The sequence below is a fragment of the Eurypyga helias genome, unplaced genomic scaffold (assembly GCF_000690775.1).
Source record: "Eurypyga helias isolate BGI_N326 unplaced genomic scaffold, ASM69077v1 scaffold4054, whole genome shotgun sequence".
NCBI classification, from domain to species: domain Eukaryota; kingdom Metazoa; phylum Chordata; class Aves; order Eurypygiformes; family Eurypygidae; genus Eurypyga; species Eurypyga helias.
This window is the reverse complement of record NW_010248102.1, coordinates 25,398-45,096: the sequence shown is the minus strand read 5'-3', so window position 1 is coordinate 45,096 and position 19,699 is coordinate 25,398. Positions and strand designations below refer to the sequence as shown.

At 38.2% G+C, this 19,699-nt stretch overlaps 1 protein-coding gene across 1 annotated transcript in view; it reads right to left on the bottom strand.

Annotated features, from left to right (window-relative positions):
- Positions 1-457: 457 nt before the first annotated feature.
- Positions 458-19,699, bottom strand: part of BRIP1 (BRCA1 interacting protein C-terminal helicase 1) — a gene marked incomplete at its 3' end in the record, with an annotated part of 43,607 nt that continues 24,365 nt past the window's right edge. The window contains exons 14-15 of the mRNA XM_010150940.1: positions 1,320-1,479; positions 458-579 (exon numbers count right to left, since the gene is read on the bottom strand). Coding sequence (XP_010149242.1) covers positions 458-579; positions 1,320-1,479 — 282 coding nt within the window. The remainder of the gene's footprint in view (positions 580-1,319; positions 1,480-19,699) is intronic.

The following is a 19,699-nucleotide window of genomic DNA, read 5'->3' as shown; positions in this document are numbered from 1 at the left end:
CAATCCGAAGAACTTATTTTAAACTGTTTTCCTACCATTTACCCTAGATACAGTGGTGGGTTATTTGGTTGTCTAAGTCAGGAAATAACTTCATTTCTATAGCAATTACATTAGTTTTGGGATACAAAACCAGGCAAGTGAAGATGGAAACATACTGGTGTTTGGCAGAGTATAACGTTAACAAGCATTTAACAACACAATAGCCTTCACTAGCAATGTCAGACAAATATTTACGATACATCTAGCACGGTATACATTTATTCAGAATGATGTGAGCCCACACAACCTGCTGTGCTGTTCCTCCTCTTAACTGTGTAGCAGGTAACTCAAAGAATTCAAATGGGATTGAGGAGAATCCAAGGGTAAACATTTAGAAAACATATTTGTGCATATTTGGGGTTTTAAACACGACACAAAAATAAAGCACAACTCTTTCAATGAGGTGTTGATATCCTACCTGAAGGTCTTTCACATTTGGAAACGGAATACCTATGGTTATAACTGCACGGGCATTCTCATCACAGAAATCCAAGCCTTCACTAACTTTTCCTCTGCATACAGCTATAAGGAGTGCTCCATCTTGAACAAGCCAGAGAGGAATATACAAATCATTCCCAGTGATAAACTGAGTATCAGAAGAAAGTTTCATCAACACCTTTTAAAGAGCTAAATATAATATAGCATAAGACCCAGTGCATCAGTCTGCAAAAGGTGAGTGGATATAAAAATATGGACTATTTTGTTAGAGGCGTGAGATTAATTCCACTCGATCAATAATACTGCGATTTTGAATATCAACTAGCAAAATGATTTCGCACTACATAATACAGTGGTACCTCATTATGCAAGAGCCATATGTACCTACAACAAAATTTTAAATTTTAACATTAAATTTTGCATTCCAAAAGTCATGCTACTTATTGTTTGCCACACTATAATTCTTTGTTCTCTATACTAATGTTTGAGTAATTTGAGGAGAAATCCTATAATGGCTGTAATAAGATGGCAAATCACCGTTATGCAATGTACTGTCAGTTTGATTCTTTGGGAAGCCATTCTGCACCCTACTGGACACACAATTGCACATCCTTACACCGTTCACTGCCTTTTCAATACCATTATTGGGATTATGCATCACCATGTACATCCCTATATCCTCATGCAATAATATAAACAGCATTTAATCTTCCTCATTTATCAGAATAATTTATGAAGCTGAGATGAACGAATGGTTTATCCATACCTTATTCTACTTTAAGAATACTTTTTTATTTAAAACACGAAGAGTCTGTATCAACTACTTTGTCTGAAGAACATACCTTTTTCTCCTTTATGTTTTATTGCATCATAGTATATTTTCAGCAGTTCATCAAAGTCACTCTTTGCCCCTCCTTGAGGCTCTGCAATGACTGTCTTAACCAGCTCCAGGTTTCTCCATAAGCCAGTGTGCATCCAGCGATCTTTTAATTTATCCAACAGCTGAAAACAAACAGAAACATCCAGAAGAACTGCAACGAAAGGTCAATCACTTGAACTGTTCAAATAAAGCACACAAAGGCACTTATTTTAGTGAAATTATGTTACTCAGTTTTTGTCTTTATGAATGTTTCCTTACTATATACTGTTCCACAGCTATACACCACTTTGTAAACATGATGGCCACTAATTTTGCTAATTGGAAACAGTGCAGATTGTTGAGTTATCAAAGCAAAACTCTCTAAATCTATGAGTGGTCACTAAAGAGCATCTTCTGGTATTCCTCAAAGCAACAGGAATGTCATTGAAAGAAAACTGGAAATTGCCTGGTTTGCTGATTACCACATAAAAGATCCATAAGACTGGAAGCAAATTCTAAATTAATTTGAAACAAGCCTTTATATCTTAGATTAAAATGTATATAGATAAGTTGGGGGAGGAGGTATTGACACAGGATTTACCAACAGCTCCCTCTGCTTCTCGAAGGGCCTGCCAGCTTTGTTATATCTACAGATTCTGAACTGTGCACACTTTACTCCAAGTCAGTTCATGTTCAAATCTTGCAAGCAAATAAGCTTGTTCCACATCTAGTGTGAGCATGACGAAAATACGTATTGCATTACAAAAAGCAAGGTCCAAAATTACCACAGAAACTGAACTGAGATGGGTGGGGGACCATTTTCTGTTAGTAGTCATCACACGCCATTTTCTCATCAATTTTTAGACTGAATTTTATCTAGACATGGAGCAAAAGAAGCCACTCCTTCACCTGACATGCTTGCCTGATGGTGCACAGCACTGTCCTCCAGACAAAAGCAAGACAACCAACACATTTTAGAATGATCTGAGTAGATTTGGTTCAAAGGACAGAAGTAAATACTTTATTTCATTCCTGTTAGTGTTCAGTGATCATTAGTGCGTCACTAACTATTGTGCAGCAGTTACTGAGCTTCACACGCACAGAGATTCTAAATGCACAGAGTCTGTAATAAGGGTTATGCTCTTACTTTGTCTGTACTTCGCTCAACTCCACTCACTGATGACTTTTTCAGTCTTTTGATTCAGTCTATATAGACAGCTCCATCTTGGAACATGCATTTGTCCCAGTTCTTCAAAAAGCCACAGCATTCCTTAACTTCAACCCATTTGCCTTTCTGACTCACGCCAGCCAACATCTCAGGCTCCTGAATGGTTACAAAATTAATCTGTCCCATGTCCAAATATATGGTTTAAGCATTATTGTGAAGCAAAACTAATGGTAACTAATTGTTGTCACACCTGACTTTACAGGTGTATTTACACTTGCAAATTTATAGGAAACTGTTTACAAGATTAGTAATTGTGTATTTCATGTTCTAAGCACTGAAGATCTGAACTTACTCTCTGACATTAAATATTTGGATTGAGCCCTTTTGAGGTACATGTGGTTCAGAGGGGACAAATGCTGTGTTATTGTTGATTTTTCACTATCTTTGTTCAAGCCTCTGTTCAGGGAATTACATTTGCTTACTACTGACAGGACACTTTCCTAAGCAAGCACAGAGAGACTAAGTGATAAATAGTACAAAGTTTCCTACATATACAGACGTTATTGTAGAATAAATCATCTTTCCTAGATGTGTCTGTCCTACTGTTGTCCCCCTCTCTACCAGCTCTGTCATTTCCTGGCAGCGTTCTGTCTGTAATCTCTTTTTATATAAAAGGTTGTAATCCTATGACCAAGCAATGACTGTCCATCTTGCCATCCACAGCCTGCCACTATGTCTTCAGTTCTTGGATAGGAAATGGAGATAATTGTGGTAAAGAAAAGAATTGAGCAAATTATGCCTCTAAGTACATCCCATTTGGGATCTGCTAGAGCTGCCAGTGACTGTAATAATATTAGCTTTCCAGATTTCATTCTTCCTTCTATGGAACTAATGTCTGGCTGGGCATTCACTTTGCAGTCCCTGCTAAATCCAGTCCTAGCACTGCCTTCTGTTTACCACACAGGACACAAGGAGGCCAGTAAGATAATATAGACAGGATGTACCTGGGTATAATTGAATCTGACATTTACATACATAAAATTATCCATGCTTTGGACTCTAAGGGTCACGTGCCCCTGACTTTGTCCTCCTCCTACCATCTCAGCTGCTGAAAACAACTGGTATTTTTCCTCAAACCTTTATGACACGCTCTTTAGCTGAAAAATTGTTTCTTATTTTTAAGAGAACCAAAGTCTGCTGACAGTTTCAGAAAGTTTCAGAAAGGGGAAGTTTCCTTACAAAATATACTTAATCCCTCAATTCCACTGTATTTCTCCCATATTTGAAAGTAATATAACTTAAAGTCATAGTTGGAAAGATGGCAGTAGAAAACCTTCCTCCCAATTCTTAAGAAAACATCCCTTCTCTTTTGTGGGTTACCCAGCCCCTCCAGGCCATCATCTGTTAGACCATAATAGGTTCAGGTTTCTTGTTTAATTGACAGCAACCATCACAACAGAAAAATCTACAGTTTTTGATGGAAATAGGTGAATTATGCATGAAAATCTTTGGCAAGAATGGAACAAGTCATTTAATTCACACAACAGTTATTACCTCTTCCATTTAATGGAGTTTGCTAGATAGGGAAACTTTCTTGTACACCAGAAATTATGCACAAACCCACACAATACTCATGCTACAGATACAGACGCTAAAACGACAAGTATTGTGGACATGACTGAATACAAATAAATAAAATATAGTACACATACATGCCTCATAAGAGCTAGGAATCAAATGCAGGATTCTCATAAAAAAATATTTCACTTCATGTTGAAAAAGTGCAAATGGGCGCAAGATATAATGCCAGGAATCACAGGAAGCAACCATTAATGCCCATAGTCAGTCACTTTTTCTACCCAAGGGAATAATAGTTTCTGCAGTGGAAGGCAGTCTGCGTATATTTTATTAAACCCCTTAAAAATGGATTCTCAAATGGTTTATTAACAAATGGTCTTCCTCCAAGAGAGCAGAAAATCTTGTTAGAAAGAATCTGTCATCTTCCCATGCACTGAAGGATGTTTACTTTGATCGCTTTTTCCTTTCTTCCCTTCTGCAATTTAAAGACACCTGTAAGCTACGATCCATAGAAACCTATGATCTCAGTGTTTAGATTCACCCTTCATTTTTGTCAGTATCCCCCTTTTTAGACAGCTTTTGAACCACTCTTGAAGTTTGGGAATGGAGGAAACTGTTTTCTCAACATCTCTTGCCATTATGTTGCACTCCTAGACAAAATCCTCTCATCCTGTGTCCACGAAGGGAAAGCTTTGCCCCTTTTCATTTGCCGCTTCGTTTTATACGGTGCCAAAAATCGCATTAGGCGTTTCCCATGTCATGAAGCAAGACCGAAGACTTGTTTAATGTATTTTCCCCTCAGGCAAGTTCATTGTAATTTCCAGCATCTTAGCAAAGTTGAAAAGTTAACTTGCAGCCACCAGGCTGCTGGGGATGCACTCTCTCTGCAGTATTCATTACCTCCTGACAGTGATTTCTCAAGTAACAAATACCTGAGATGAGGGAGGGTCTAACAGAAAACACTAACTTGATGAGTTACTTGCTTTGGTTTACAGTTCCCTAGCTCTTGTCCTGCTACAAGGACCTGTTACTAAATTTCTTCACATAGAATATTCCTTAAATATTTTAGCATGGATTCATGTAATGAATGGATTGCACCTTGGCAGCAGAGTAAAGAGGCATTAGAGAAATAATCCCTCCACCAAAAAACGCTTGGGGAAGCTATGGAACACTTAAAAACATGAAAGGATGTTCAAGAGAAGTGCAGGACAGAAAGGATCATAACCTAAGCAGCATCTGACAGCAGAGTAAAATAACTCTGGCTTTATCGGCCAGTTTGACAACTATTAACTATTTAATGATAACCGTAAATTACAGCTGTATTGTATATTCTTGTGCGTCCTTAAGAGTATAGGCTGTCTGGTTACCAAGACATTTATATAATGACAAATGAACAAAAGGTATTTCAGGGTGCACAAAACTTTACACAAGTATCTTGTGTTCCTCTTCAAAGTCTGCTACTGTACACTAAAACCCCCACTGCTCCTAACTTCTGTATGTTGTCATCTTGTTTCTCTGTAACAGTTTTTTAATTATATGAAGTTCCACTTTTCATTGTTATTCAGATATAAAGGGTAGCTGGAGGGGGGGGTGGGGAGGAGGAAACAGCCATTAGGTTTTTCTTAATAAAAATCACAGTATTGGCACCACTGTTAGTGCAAAAAGTCAGAGATGCCCAAGGGACTAACATTGATCTAAAAGCCTTTTCCCATGCAGAGCTCTTCATGTGTTTGCTACCAGAATTTTCTTTTTGAATAAGCACTGCTTCAAATCAAAGTGTGTCTCCAGTGGGCTGGAAACATGTTTGAAGGGTCAAATAGAAGTTCTACATGCAGTCAGCACAAAACTTCAGAAATGGAAAACAGACATCTACGGCCAACCCAGAGCCTGAGCAACAGGACTTACCTCGCTAGACTCCGTTTTGGTAGAACTAGGAGGGCCATGGTACACTTGGGACTCAAAGGGCAATCGCAGGTAACAGGGTTATCACCCAGTTCACCAACATGTAAAAGCCACGCTCAAAGACGTACAGTGCTGCTGTAATGAAGTACTCTTACAGCATCCTTTAAGTGTCACTCCACTAATGCACAGTCCACAGACAAACTATGTTTACATGAAATGGAGTGAAGAAAGGTGTTGTCAGTTTTAAAACTAAAAAGAACACTAAATTCTCATAATACAAATATTTTCCCTTTAACTTCAAAGCTATGGACATGGTAGTTTTTTGGTTTTGGTTTTGTTTTTACTGTAACGTAGACATACACAGCTTAAGATCATTTCCACCTATGGTTTGTAAAACCTGCAAAGACTGGCCTAGGCCATTCCCTGATGAATACCTACAAATGATTATAGGAAGAATTTCCAAAGGGAATCTTGACTAAACCAGAACACTACAGACATGTAGATTACAGACTGCGGGCATGGAATAAAGGGATGCTCCCAAGCTCTAGCAGATTAAGAAAAAGACACTTTTACACCTACAAAACTGAAATACATGTTATTTTCCTAGTACACAGACTAGGGAAATTAACCATTATCTCATTAAAGAGTTTCTTTTGCTATGCAATTTTAATCTGTTTTACAGATTTATTCTTTTTTAACTTTGCAATATCAAAAAACATTTTAAGAAGCTGCAAATCCAGCTGTGCCTCTCTCCACATACAAGATGAACAACTGTTTTGGCAACCCTAATTACATTCAGAGAGACAAGAGAACCTCTTGAATTGAATGGTGCTATTCCAGTCCTTTCACTATCTTACTTTGTGAAAAAGGCCATAAATTCCCCATGCACGCAAAATCAACCACAAAGTAAGGATAATGTATCCACAGGCAATACCAACTGCCTACAAATCTAGCTAGGATGAGGGAACAAAACTAAACCCTAGTCATTTAAATAAAACAATAACACTTTTTCCAGCACATGGTGCTCTAATTCTAAAACCAGCGCTTCTCGCACTCTCATCCAAGTCATACTTGACAATAACACTTTTTCCAGCACATGGAAAATTCTAATTCTCTTCTAATTCACTCTAATTCTAAAACCAGCGCTTCTTGCACTCTCATCCAAGTCATACTTAAACTTATGAAAATGAAACATGTATCCCTGCATATTTTAAACACACATTAATGAGGTCTTAGACTTTTCTAATTATGCCACACAATGTCTTACCAGAAATTTCGATTAACACATTATAACAGAGAAAAAATATATCATAAAATAGACCACGGGAGATGCAAATCTGCAACTGATGGATATTGTGATTCAGTAACCAAAATAAGCTAAATAACCTAGATACAGTACTCCAAACATTTCACAGTTAAACTTAATAGTATTAAATAATTTTCACTCTTTGTAAAATTATTTAAAGTTTTTTGTTTATTAGGAATGTGCATGAAATAGTTATAAAGTCTTTTAATAACATACTACTTAGGACAGACCTCACCAGCAGTGTGCCTAACATTTTAAATAGCTTTTCTCTGTATTTTATGCTAGATGTAAACATAATTTCTATCTTCTTCAGTAACAGAAGACATTAATTTCTGTATCATTCCTCTCCTCTTCTTCCACTGATCTCAAACTCTGTTCTGCTTCAACAACTCAATCTTTTCAGTGAGTGCTTTTATCTTATCTAAGCAATAGGAGGCAGCAGCAGAGGGGAGAAGGGAGAGGAGTGCAGATACCAAATTGATACATTGACTTCTATCAAATGTTTTTGCTTCCATGCAATGCTTGTGTCTCGACAGAAAAACAACAGGTGTCAAAACCAAACAAATAAGATGCTTTTTTTATTCTTACCTCTACTGAAAATCCTTACATTCAGAAAGGATGTGAAGAAGAAATGATCCTTCTGCAAATTTAAGCTATTAGGATGGAGGACATAATATTTTCCACTAAAGTAATCCTCTGATGGTCTCAAGGCACAGATGTTTTTATAATGTATCTAATTCCATAGGTAGTGCATTACCTTTAATACGCAGTTTGCTGAGTCAGCTGGTTAGCTCCAGCTGTAACTTTGTTCAAACCACTCCCCCACGGGTCCCAAAGCTCCAGCCTGTTCAGCATGATGGTTAATTACCTGGTTGAATGTCTGCTTCTATGATGAGAGAATGAAACTGTCTCTACACTAGTGATAATCCCAAAATATATTCAGTCATTAAATAAATGCATTTAGTACGCTGCCTAAACACTAGTGGCCTTAAATTCATGCTATTTCAAAGCAACCCTGAAAAATGCATCTGGCCAGACTCCACCCACTTGTTTCACATCACTTACATACTGGTATTACAGGCTCATATTAAACTAACTTCTTCAAGAACTAAGATGTTCGGGAAAGTATAGAATTAGCAAAAGTTATTTGACAGTTCCCTCAACTAAACGGGTTGCCAAGACTCAATGACCCAGAATCCTACAGGTAACTGGCCTCCAGGACTATTGGAAATCCTCAGTCTGGGAGAAACAACAATTTACAAAGGCAACGTGGTGGCATGGGACCGGTAATTAATTCCATTTCCACCTTAAAATAAAAAAAGCAACAAATAAGTCCTTTGAGGTTAAAAGTAAACACAAAGGAAATGGTAGAGGGAAGAAATTAAGCAGAGTAAGAATAAAAGATTGACGTGACAAGAGGTAACTGCCTGGAAGGATTCATGTGAAAGGAAAAAGCTGAGTTTCCTTCCAAAAACAGGTGGGAAAATATCTGGGCCAACTAACCAATAAAATCCAATGTCCATTAACCAAATCTTTACAATAAATTTGGAATAGCACTCTAGAACTATTACAAATTGTACTAAACAAAGCACAGTGTCCCTTAGTAAGAATAAAAGGTCACTTGTATGAAAAGAAACAATGAAACCCAGTAACATTTATCAACATCACCAAAAAGACTGCATGCTTTCAAGAGGACAAGGAATACGCACTTTTTAGCCACAAGTCATTTACCGAATTGGCAGAGCTCATTTACATTTAATCTTTTTTTTTCCTTTTTAATCAACCTGTACGCTTTTTCAAGGGTGATTTTATTCTTAATCACATTCCTCGCCACAAAAAAAAACCCCACCAACTCAATTTTGCTTGACACCCAGACATTTGCACTGCACCAGGCTGGGACTACACCAGCCAAGAATAACTGAGTCCATTGAATTATTTAAGCAGTTGTTCGCACTCAATTAGATTTTCATGAAAGGTTAAGCAATAGAGTGATTCACAGAAACCTCTTCGTGTTTATGGGAGGCATCTAACATAATACAAGGTGGTATTTAAGATTCATTCTTTTGAATGACTAAACTGATACAAAATACTAACATATCTAGTCACCAAAGGAAGTATTTTAAGCTTCAAATTCCATTTTCTCAATTTTAATTATAACAAATTCCACTTAAAGAGAACATCAAAAATACTTCATTTGAGAAGTAAAATCTACTTTCAAAAGAGAAAGTTCATTTCCCACTGTTAATGGGAAACTGGAGAAAAATACCAAATGCCCATAAAAATACATAGACACAGGTAATCTTTTCTTTACGTTCCCAAAATAAACTAATTTAATGCAACATTTTAATGGAAACAGGCCACACAAAGATGCTATTCTTACTGAGGAGAGGCTACGCCTCCTTTCTACTTCACATTTCCCCAGCTATTTATTATCATCATGGGGCTGTGACCAGCATTGCCAAGAAGTGTTCTTTTGAACCGGGCTTGGTTTACAGAGTACTAACTCCAGATCTATTTCTGTCTGCTTTCCTCTCCCAAAGAGTCACAGAACCTCTGTAATGAAATGCTCCGTAATTGCAAAACAAAAAATACATTTAAAAATTATTAATAGGCATTTTTTGTGCCATCAGGAAAAAGAAAGCATTCTACTGTAAAACCAATAATTAAAGAATACAGGGAATGTAATATGTTCAGACTTTGACTTCTTTAAGGAATATGAAGATCATGCAACACAGAGAGGAATTTTAATGTGGAGAGACCTTAGCAAATTCCTCAAATGAAAGTAAACATGGTGAAGAAACGAGACCAGAATGCATGCTCATCTAAGTACAACTTCCAGAAGAAAACACACATTCCACGCTTTTTTCCAGAACCCTTCACTTTCAGCTGATGAGTAAGGATTTTACTGTGCATTTAACCGCCAACCCTCACCACCTGTTACAGCAAAACCCCAAGCAAGCACATAAAACACAAGCACACATATTTAATGCAAGGAAAGAGATTTTAAAAACTTCAGCTTGCACAGATAGTCATGATGCCAAAGCTAAACCCAGATTACCGTAGGGGATCAATGCTCAGCAGGTTATCCTCTTCTGTAAGAAAAGCTACATTTTATCGAAAAGGCCACAGCAGCCCAGAGATGGAACACAGGAACCCACAAAGGGACCTCACCCCAAGTCACACATTTATCTGACATTTCACAGCTCTTCCAGACTTAGGAAGAAAGATCATACAGTCTTTTAATTTTCCTAACAGGTGGTCTCTGTCATGGAGTCATAGAATCACAGAATGGTTTGGGTTGGAAGGGATCTTAAAGCCCATCTACTTCCAACCCCCCTGCCCTGGGCAGGGACACCTTCCACTAGACCAGGTTGCTCCAAGCCTCATCCAGCCTGGCCTTGGACACTTCCAGGGATGGGGCATCCACAGCTTCTCTGGGCAACCTGTCCCAGTGCCTCCCCACCCTCTCTGTGAAGAGACTCTCTGTTGAGTCTTTCCTCAACACATCTCCCAGGAGAAAGTTGCCCTCAATTGGAAATCCGTATCCCTGCTACATGTGCTATTTCAAGAGATTTTTGACTTAGATGCCTCATAATTTCTCCACAACAGAAAATCAGCTTGAAGAATAAGACTTTAAAACCATCTAAGAGTCTGCGATTTTCAAGAACTTGAGTGGAAAACGTGTCTCTAAGTTCAGAAGTACTGTTCCTATTTTCTCAAAGAAAACCTTAAACAAACATCAAAGAAAAGCAAATATTTAGAACCAAGATCGATTTTCAAGAACTTGAGTGGAAAACGTGTCTCTAAGTTCAGAAGTACTGTTCCTATTTTCTCAAAGAAAACCTTAAACAAACAAAGAAATGCAAATATTTACAACCAAGATGAACTCATGTGTTGAGATACCTAGGTATGCTAGGAAATGTGGGGTGAAATCTGTGCTAGCCCACACAGGCTTGGCAGACACACTGGGGGGTGGGAGGAGAAGGGAAAAAAAAAAAAAAACCACCACCAAAAGATAAAAGCTACCGTGCAACTCAAGTACATAATTAAACTAAACCTTGAACATGGTGAAAAACTCTGTATTATGAACAAGATTCTGATCACCATGTGCACACTCCAGCACAATAAAAGGTGAATAATTCATAATCATTTTCAAAGAAAAAGTATGCATCACTCAACTTGGGGGAAACACAGGGGATTTCACTGGTATGATTTTTCTTTAGGGACAATGACAAAGTGCCGCTCGCCAGCAGGAAACTGAAGCACTGAACTGTGTTCCATGTGCCATAAATCAACACTGCAGCCTACAGGATGTCTCTCTGGTACCAACATACCATCAATTTTTCAATAACCTCCTTAAATAATGGAATATGTGAACGGTGACAACAGTAATGAAAAATGAAATGTTTTGCACGCCAAAGACTCTAGAATAACACAGTTAATATGGTGCTTCTACAGCTAAATAAGCTTTTTTAATATAAAATCTTTGCCCAAAAACCCCAACATGTTTTAGCACACACCGGTCTGGATAGCCTTTGAAGCATTCATTCTTTGAGCTCCATTGCAGCTGTTTCTAAACAACCTGATCCAAAGCAGGGTTTCTTTTGTGGTTTTAAAATTAACCAAGACAACAGCTTTCCGTGTTACAAGAACTGCTTGCACATTCACCCTAGGCTATCACTACACTTTCATGTTCCAGCGAGAGAGCAACCCTTCACGCAAAGGACGCTCTCCAGAAAAATTTTTTGTAATAGGATTGTTTACATCCTGGGCTGGAATCAAATACCAAATTACTAACTGCTCATGAATGAACTCAGCATCCTACACTGCTGTCGCCCTCTTCACCAGTCAAAAACCAAGTTCAGTCATCTTTGACCTCTTTCTTCCCAGAATAAAGGAGGCAGGGGGGAGAAGACATGGTTGCCTTGGCGGCACATCAGCAGTGATGCACAGTACCATCTGGGAAATCCAGTGCAAACAGACGTGCAGTGTACTCCTAGGCATGAGGCCGACCATGTCCGTGAATGCTCACCGAGTAAAGGGGGGCAGGCAGATGCCTGTCATGAGGAGCAGACTCCAAGAGGGGGAGAGTAACAGGTTTTAGCCTTTAGTCTTCTATTAACAACAACACAGAAAATATTTTTAAATTTATAGAAGGCATTTTACACACGTAGCTATTAAATAATTTTAAGGAAGATTAATATTCTCTTTCTCAGAATGGTTAGTAGTTTTTCCCTTGTTATACAGCAAATCAGTGCACATAAAAGAACTAAGGCAATTTCTCAGCAACAATCATGTGTTTTATGCACGATGTTTAGCTCTGAATAAGTAATTACATAATGGTAAACTATAACAAAGAACGGTATCGGGTCTGATTCTTGGAGAAAACCAAAACATCTCATTTGGAAAGTAGGACCCCTAAACAGAAAAATCAGTACAATTCCAGACCTAAGACAAAGAACAAAGCAAAGGAGAAGAGGAGGCTCCGAGGAGACCTCATTGCAGCTTTCCAGTATCTGAAGGGGGCCTACAAGGGTGTTGGGAGAGGACTTTTTACAAGAGCCTGTAGTGATAGGACAAGGGGTAATGGGTACAAATTGAAATCAGGGAGGTTTAGATTAGATATCAGGAAGAAATTCTTCCCAGAGAGGGTGGTGAGGCACTGGAACAGGTTGCCCAGAGATGATGTGGATGCCCCATCCCTGGAAGTGTCCAAGGCCAGGCTGGATGAGGCTTTGAGCAACCTGGTCTAGGGCAAGGTGTCCCTGCCCATGGCAGGGGGGGTGGAACTAGATGATCTTTAAGGTCCTTTCCAACCCAAACCATTCCACGATTCTATGATTCTATAAATGTTGAAATACAGAAAAGTGATAAAGCTTTCTACACTCATGACAACGCAAAGGATGACCCTCACCAATGTCACCAGTATGAGAAACATAGACTTCAGTCAGCAGCAATTAAGGAGGGAACAATAAGCAATTAATCTTACACAGCAAGAAGCTAATGCATGACTTTACTAAAAGAAAGTTTTACAGCAATCTGCCAAAGCTGATTAAGTATATAACATTCCTATAACGAACAGGAGATAAGATAGGGTTCCACAGATAAAGGAACATGAATAGTAAGAATGAATTTGGAACTGTTATCTATCTCACAAAAAGAATCTGGGGTGGAAAACCTAAAAGAAGGATCCTTAAACACAAACTTTACCATAAATCCAGTGCTCTCACTGGAACTGTACAAAGTTATGCTAAGTAAGAAGCTGGTTTCCTGGTTTGGGGTGTTTGGATTTTTTTTTTTTTTTTTAATTAAGTATCCTTCCTTCCCAGGTGAAAAAGACTTATCTGATCTTATGTAGGAAGAGGAAGGAACAGCAGACCTTCCAGAGTATCTGGTTCTTAAGAATGTCCTACCTCATGATGAAAAATAGGAAGAAAAAGCTGAAAACAAAGTTTCAGAAGGAACACAATTCAATTTGGCTACTAACAAGCCAACTGGCTCATTTGTAAGCCATAAACCAAAACTTTATTTTTTGTGCGAGTTATTTGTTTCCAAACATTTTTGCAAAAAAGAATCCATTAATGCCCTGTGAACTGAACCCAAAAGCAATAAATATCCTTTAGAATAGGTCAGCTCACCAATTACATTTTATCACAAAGAATCTTGCTTAACCAATTAGCAACTAAGTCTAAGACATGATTTTCTAAGATACAATTTCACAGGCTTCCTGACTTCCCAATGAAGCAGATATTTCTGAAGTTAAAATAGCCCAAGTGTACCTTTCAACACATTTAATATTCAAATTCTTGTATATGCTGTTACACTGCTGATCCAGAACATGCTACCTAAATATATGCCTTCAAGTATATTTTATCTCACCTAGAGTGTTTTCACACATGAAGAAATAGCATCTCTACCACACCAGGCAGTGAACCTCTAAGAAATGCCAAAGGGACCAGGAACTCTGCAGGTTGCACTGGTACAGAACAACGGTACATTCAAAGTAACCTGTGCAAGATACACCTTCTTCGTACAAATAACGCTGCTTATGTATATTCTTTCTTACTGATAAACTACTGTTCTTCCATCCCGCTTTCTCTCCCCTTCATTAAGAGCTCTTGAGGAAAAAACCTGACTGTAATTGTTATTTACTACCTGGACTCTCTCATTCACAGAGTGCAAACTTTGTGACTGTGAAAACTCATTTTCAATGCAGTTACTATTTATATGGTAGGAAAAAAAATGCAAGCAGAAAGTGTTAATTACAATGGAAATCGGAGCATGTGTTAACTTGATACAACAATTCAGCTTGCAGCACTTTGACAAGTCAGGGCTCAGAAGTGAGGAACAGTAATAGATTTTTAGTTTATTTTCCTGATGCTGTATGCTCGGGGTATTTAAACTAAGAGCATAATAAAATATTAAACTGCACAGCTCTCAGGGTGTGAAAATCACAAGCAAAACACTCATCTACCAGTATGGCATATAACTTTTTTAGACATAATATCCAATAATCTGCCACAGACTGTCGCTACAGATTCTACTTTATATGATGCACAGATGCTATCAGAAAGTATATCTGCTCTGCGTAAAAAGCAAGTGCCACAGGGCACTTGAATACTTGCAAGTCCCTTGCTGGTCGCCATAGCAGTACAGTAAGCCACAGGAAGTGTATTTGTTCATTCTTTGCAACCAGTAATTTAAAAAGATAAGGTGGGACCCAAGTCACACCTAGAAATTTCCCCTGAGCCAACAGCACTGAACTGCTACAGCACTCAGTCACAACGGCCGTTGGGTACTCGAGGAGCGGCCGTGTGTAAAATGTCTGATTTGCAATAAGTGCTACATATGAACAGCAAACAGCTCTGCCATTCCCACAGTTTCTGCGCGTTTCCACAGAACGGGAAGTCAGAACAGTTCATTCCTTTCATATCACTTCACCCACATTTCCATTCACCCAGAATATTCACCTGAGTAACTCTCCACTTTATGTGGTTAATATGCGGTAAAGGCAGGCTCCGTTAACAATGCTGCAACTTCACACTAACAACTTCGTAACATAAACCATATTTCAGAAAAAAATCAGAATTTCCAAGTGAGTATCTTTATAGAGTCTCATATTAAGGTCAATCACTGAAAAACATGTTTTAAAAAAGCATAGTAACACTTCTTCTCCAAGACTGAGCTCTAGCAGTGAAAGGGATGATCATGCTCCCTTCCTTGAGTGTGCAAGGAGCAATCTCTGACACTTCTCTGACCTCCTGATGAGCCAAACTCAGTTCACAAGGCCAGCAGGAGACTAACCAGGGTAAGATAAGAACTTTTCCTTTGCTCTGGAGATCTGCATCAGCTGACACACAATTCAGAGTAGCCAAGCAAAGGGGGGAAGAACCCCGCCACTCAACAGCAAGCTGGCGGATCATCTCCTTAACTTCCCTGAGCATATCTAATGTTTGGACTGCCTCTAATTTCCCAGAAACCAGGAAAATTACTCCATAGCCAGTAATCTAGGATCCTGTCATACTATTTAAGAAAGAAAACAAATACCGTGCAACTATTCAGATTGTCAATTATCACCCTCCAAAGATAAAATTTTACCTTTGATACAGCCCAACCTTTTTCTTGGTCTGCTTTGTAACACAGGTGGATGCTCAAAACTGAAATTAGCCACCAGTAACCAAGCAGTGGGAAAAAAACACCCCGAAACCAAAACCCAAACAACTCAAGAGGTTCAAAAATTCTAAGTGAAAACATCCCAATAAATCATTATAATAATACACATCAGCTTTACAAGTTTAGGAGAACTTCAATTATACCTTTGGAGCATAATTCAGTACTATTCTGCCTTTCATATTTCAAGGAGGTAAGTCTGCTTATTATAAGTCTCCTCTATAATTACACGAGAAATTATCTTTTCAGGGTGCGAACTGCCAGCTCCATCTTCAAAATAGTTTGGCAGAGTAACTTGATTCAACAATGACATGAAAAAAGGAGGCTCGCTTACAGAATTTCAGGATAAAGATCATATACCTGTATACAGAAAAACCCTTATTCTAATTCTTTTTTTTACAAACTTCCATTATTCTTTCTACTGCGGCTGTTCTCTATTTGAACTGATAGCACCACGATAGTCTTCAGGGCCTGAGGCAGAGAACTTTTTGTCGTGATGGAATGGGTAAAACCTTCCATCACACACAGTGATTTTTACATACAGGTCTTCGCTGTGCGCAAGTCAATGGGAAAAATGGAAATGGCAGACTTCAGAAATCACATTAAGATTTACAGGAGCTACTGCAGCTCTCAGAAGACACCTCAGATTATGCACACCAAGCCTGAAAATTGTTCTTTTGGATGAATGTGAGGGCTCCAACAGCTAGACAGTTTACATTACAGACATTTAAATGGTTAAATGATGGGAAAATAGATGATAAAACTGAAAGTAGATACTGTATATTATTAATGGAAGCAAAAAGACCCATAAAACATTATGTAGCTGAGATAAAGGCCAGATAGAAAACTACCCAGGCAGAGCAAGAGTGAAAAACAAGCAATGAAGAAACAATAGTGGAGAACAAGTGTAAAAAAAATTCCATCTATGTTTATATTGAAATGCATAGCTTTTGAGTCATTACATTTTGGCTTTTTAGGTGACATTTTCCCAAAATTATGCCTTATGAGACAGAAATAATTTTACTATGTTTTTCAGAGTCAGGCAAAAGACACAGCTTTTAGTATCTGGCAATAAGCCTTTCTTTTTAAAGAAAGAAAAAACCCCCAGAGGGTCGCTTCAATGTCACGAGCCCTACCTCAGCCCTCTGCAGTCCCTGAAAAACCTCCGGTGACTTCCAGGGGGCATTGCACAGAGTCGTTAGTGCCAGGAAAAAGAGACAGAGTGCTTCTCACGTGTTGTTTAATTACTCTTCCATCATTTTGCTCCACTTTTATTGTTAGGTACTTGCACATAATTTGAGATAGCAAGGATGACAGAATTCTATTCCCTTAAGTCTTTTCTTGTTTTTAGGGTTTCTTACATACTGTAATAGCACCGTGCAGCTGTTTGGCTCACACAAATAAGGCTTCTGGAGTAAGAGAATGCCTTTCCCTTGAGAGCAGCAAGCAAATGCTGTGCAGAAAGTGAGTATCATTATTAATTTACAATTATTTTGTAACTTACCCCTAACATGCCAGCCTGTTTAAAGGCCTTTCTTCTCATCGCAATGAATGTGATGTTGGAGATTAGCTATAGCTACTGCATCTAAAACTAGATGATACATTGAAACAGACTGTCTCCTGTATCATTTTAAAGCTGAAAGTGTAAATTACGTTCTATAACATTAAAATTATGCAGAAAGTTAATGGTCACGTATCTTCAAAGAACAAGTTTCTGTCATAAAACATACTTGGTATGAACAGACCCCTACACCCTGCAAACACACAGGTCTAAATCTCTTCCTCAAAGTACTCCTTCAGCTGTCAACAGCAATATCAGGGAGAATATTACTCTTGATAAATCATTTATCCCTGCATAGTATACCTAAATATACCTAACGGAAAAATTTAAGCAATCCTATGGAACCCACCTGACATTACTAGATAATTCCTCACATAAGCACTTTGCAACTGTACCATGGAGCAACCATCTGTGGTGCAAACAGCTATTTCCCTATTTAATTTCAAATTCACCTTTTAACTTCAAAAACCTAATGGCCTCCAATTTTTCCTCCATACACATTACAAACAAAAAGACACAGTGGAATGTTTATCTCTTATCTGGGTATTGTCATTTTACTGTCTCAGACTTCTTAAAACATGCTTTTTGCTAGGGAGGAAATCAGTCAGCATCAGACCTAGTGGGGAAACCCTGCACTTGCTCAATGTCTATGGCTCTTACATAGTTCCAGATGTTCAGAACATTAATAATGCACTAACTCAAAACCTCTTTTTGAAACTTTAGAATGTGCAAATTGCATTAAAACCTCTTTGCCCTCATTAATGGTATTGTTACAATCCCAGTACTCTGGAAAATGTTTTTTGGCATTTGTTTAACTTCGTGATATTGCCATTTACTCATTTTAACAGCCAGTGCTCAAATCTTAAGGCTTTTAATAGGCCTGGCTAAACAGACTACCATCTTTTAGAAATTTATTGGAGTAATTTATTGAATAGGTAAACGTTGTCTGAAGGCAGTCAGGGTTTTTTTTTATTAAAAGCAGAAAAAAAAGGTTTTCTTATAATTTATTTACAAAACTGTGTTTCAGAAGTTTTAGAAACTAAAATATTCTGTTCTTTTTTCAGTGTCATGACCAGTTCATTTTCTGCCACTCTGACATAAACTTCTTTAAAAAAGTTTCTATCAACCTGATACAAATCTCAGTAAGAAAAGGGGTCTTAAACTAAGAAGAGCCAGACATTCAGAATTAATACTGAAACTATCCCTCCCTCAGACTGTCATGTATAGGGGCGGGACATTTATGTCCAGGGCAGGAGACAGTATGTTCAAGGACTTGCTCTCATATCCAATGCAGACACACTGCTGTGCAAAGGCAGAAGAGTGCCATAGTCAGAGGTTAAACTGAGGTCCCTCCTGTTTATTCCAACTAACTACCTAGACTGAACCTGAAGATTCTCAGTCTGTTTGAAAACAGCACGTTAGATCTATCACCATGCTCTATGCTGCATACAGGATTCATTAACATTGCTTAAGACCTGCTTGCCTACAGTTGTGTGACACTGACAAGAATGGTTTCTCAATGGGATGGCAACAGCACTTGCCTGCAACTTCACCACAGCTTTGGTGTATAGCTTAAACATGGAAAGGGAGTCCAGACAATAGAGATGCTCCAGTCCAAATGGATTTACCATCTTGTCTGTTCTCACTGAAGAAAATATGATCAGCCAAGAGAACTGGAAAATGGGATGAAACTGACAGAACTTAGAACTACCAGCTCTTAAAATTATGAGAATATAGAAATTCAAATGTGAAATTCAGCATTTATTTTTTTGTAAGTGACAAAAAGCTACCATATATATCTCACTATAACCTTACCCTAAAATTCTCAAAGATAACTGCAAATGCAATGCAGCATTAATTGGTCTGTACCTACAAGTTAATAGTTTTGCCTCACTAGCTAACATAGTACATGCAATGCCAATTTATGGTGAAGGGTGTTTGTTCATTACTAGTAGGATTGAGACTGCCAGATGTATTGAAGACTGTATATTCAACAGTTTGGTCTCAGATTTATTGTACACAAAACTGGTGACACACTCACTTGCACAGAAAAATAACTACTACCTATTGTTGGCGCTGACTGTATTGCAAATGTTTACCCTGTTATTTAAACCTCAAGTTCAATAGCATCTGTGATAAAGTGACCTAAAAGTTATGTTCTCGTGGTTTTGGTTGCTT